Source organism: Saprolegnia parasitica, assembly GCF_000151545.1.
Source record: "Saprolegnia parasitica CBS 223.65 unplaced genomic scaffold supercont2.683, whole genome shotgun sequence".
Taxonomy (NCBI): Eukaryota; Oomycota; class Saprolegniomycetes; order Saprolegniales; family Saprolegniaceae; genus Saprolegnia; species Saprolegnia parasitica.
Window position 1 is genome coordinate 2,371 of NW_012157077.1, and position 1,054 is coordinate 3,424.

Here is a 1,054-nt window from a genome sequence, read left to right on the forward strand (position 1 = left end):
CTCGACTATACGATCGCCCAAGGCGCGAGCATGCCCGGTCTCTTCTACGCGCGCGGTCTTTTAGCCTACTACATGAGCGACTTTGGAACTGCTGTCACGTATGTATATCGTATGCCGAGAGCTCAAAAGCTTTTTGAGATGGGCGTAGGCACTTCCGCTCCACAGTGCAAGCCAACGACGCCGTGCGCGCCCGAGGCTACGACCTAGAAAAGCTCGCGCCGCCGTGCGCCGCGCAGAACATGCTTGCCTTGTCGCTGGAAGAAAGCGGCGACGTGGATGGCGCTTGGACCTGTACATGGAGTACGTCCACACGCAGTGTCTCGAGATCTACAACAACGCAGCAGTACGCCTGCGACATCGCGGCCGGCTCGACGAAGCGGCGCAGCTTCTCACCTCGGGCTTGCACCGCTTTCCCGACTCGGTTACTTTGTTGATGAACGCGGCGCAGGTCGCCCAAGACCGTGGCAACGACGCCGAAGCGTACTCGTTCTACCTAAAGGGCCTGGCCATCGACCCGACCATCGAATCGCTGCTGGCCAAGTACGCCAACCGTGCGCCAAAGCTCGCCAACCCGCTGCAGTCGGGCACCGCAGCCCATGGCCGCCTAGTAGAGCGCGTCGACCACGAAGAGGCCAAGCGGTTCTAGCACAGTACACCTCCATACCCATGATGCACGAGAAGCAAGCTGCATGGACACTTTATGGACGCCACCGAGGCGAGCGCGATATCCAGCTGTGCCACATTGGATGTTCACGAATCGAAATGGATCTGCGAGATGGATCGTACATCGACCCCCAACCTTGAAAGCAAGTGATGGGACCCCTGCAAAGAAATAGTTTCTCGCGGAACACGTGAAGCTGTGTTTTTGTACCAAGGCCAAGCAAGGGTCCCATCTTGAACCGCTTTGCCAAGCCGTCATGTCAGATGGTGGCGCAACCAGCTCGCTTCTTATAGCAAGGTACAATCGCCAAGAGTGGAAACCTCGTCAAGCTCCAGGCCTATTCGTAACTCAACGCTCTTTTAACCCACCCACCAGTCCCTTCTTGGGCGGAGG

General features: G+C 57.9%; 1 protein-coding gene across 1 annotated transcript; it reads left to right on the forward strand.

The window, feature by feature from the left end:
* Window positions 1–295: 295 nt before the first annotated feature.
* Window positions 296–663, forward strand: SPRG_17631 (hypothetical protein; the record flags this gene model as incomplete). Its single annotated transcript, XM_012356997.1, has 2 exons — window positions 296–343; window positions 386–663. 2 exons carry the CDS (start codon window positions 296–298, stop codon window positions 644–646), a joined length of 309 nt encoding a protein of 102 aa, XP_012212387.1. The 3' UTR covers window positions 647–663.
* Between the last annotated feature and the right edge of the window lie 391 nt (window positions 664–1,054).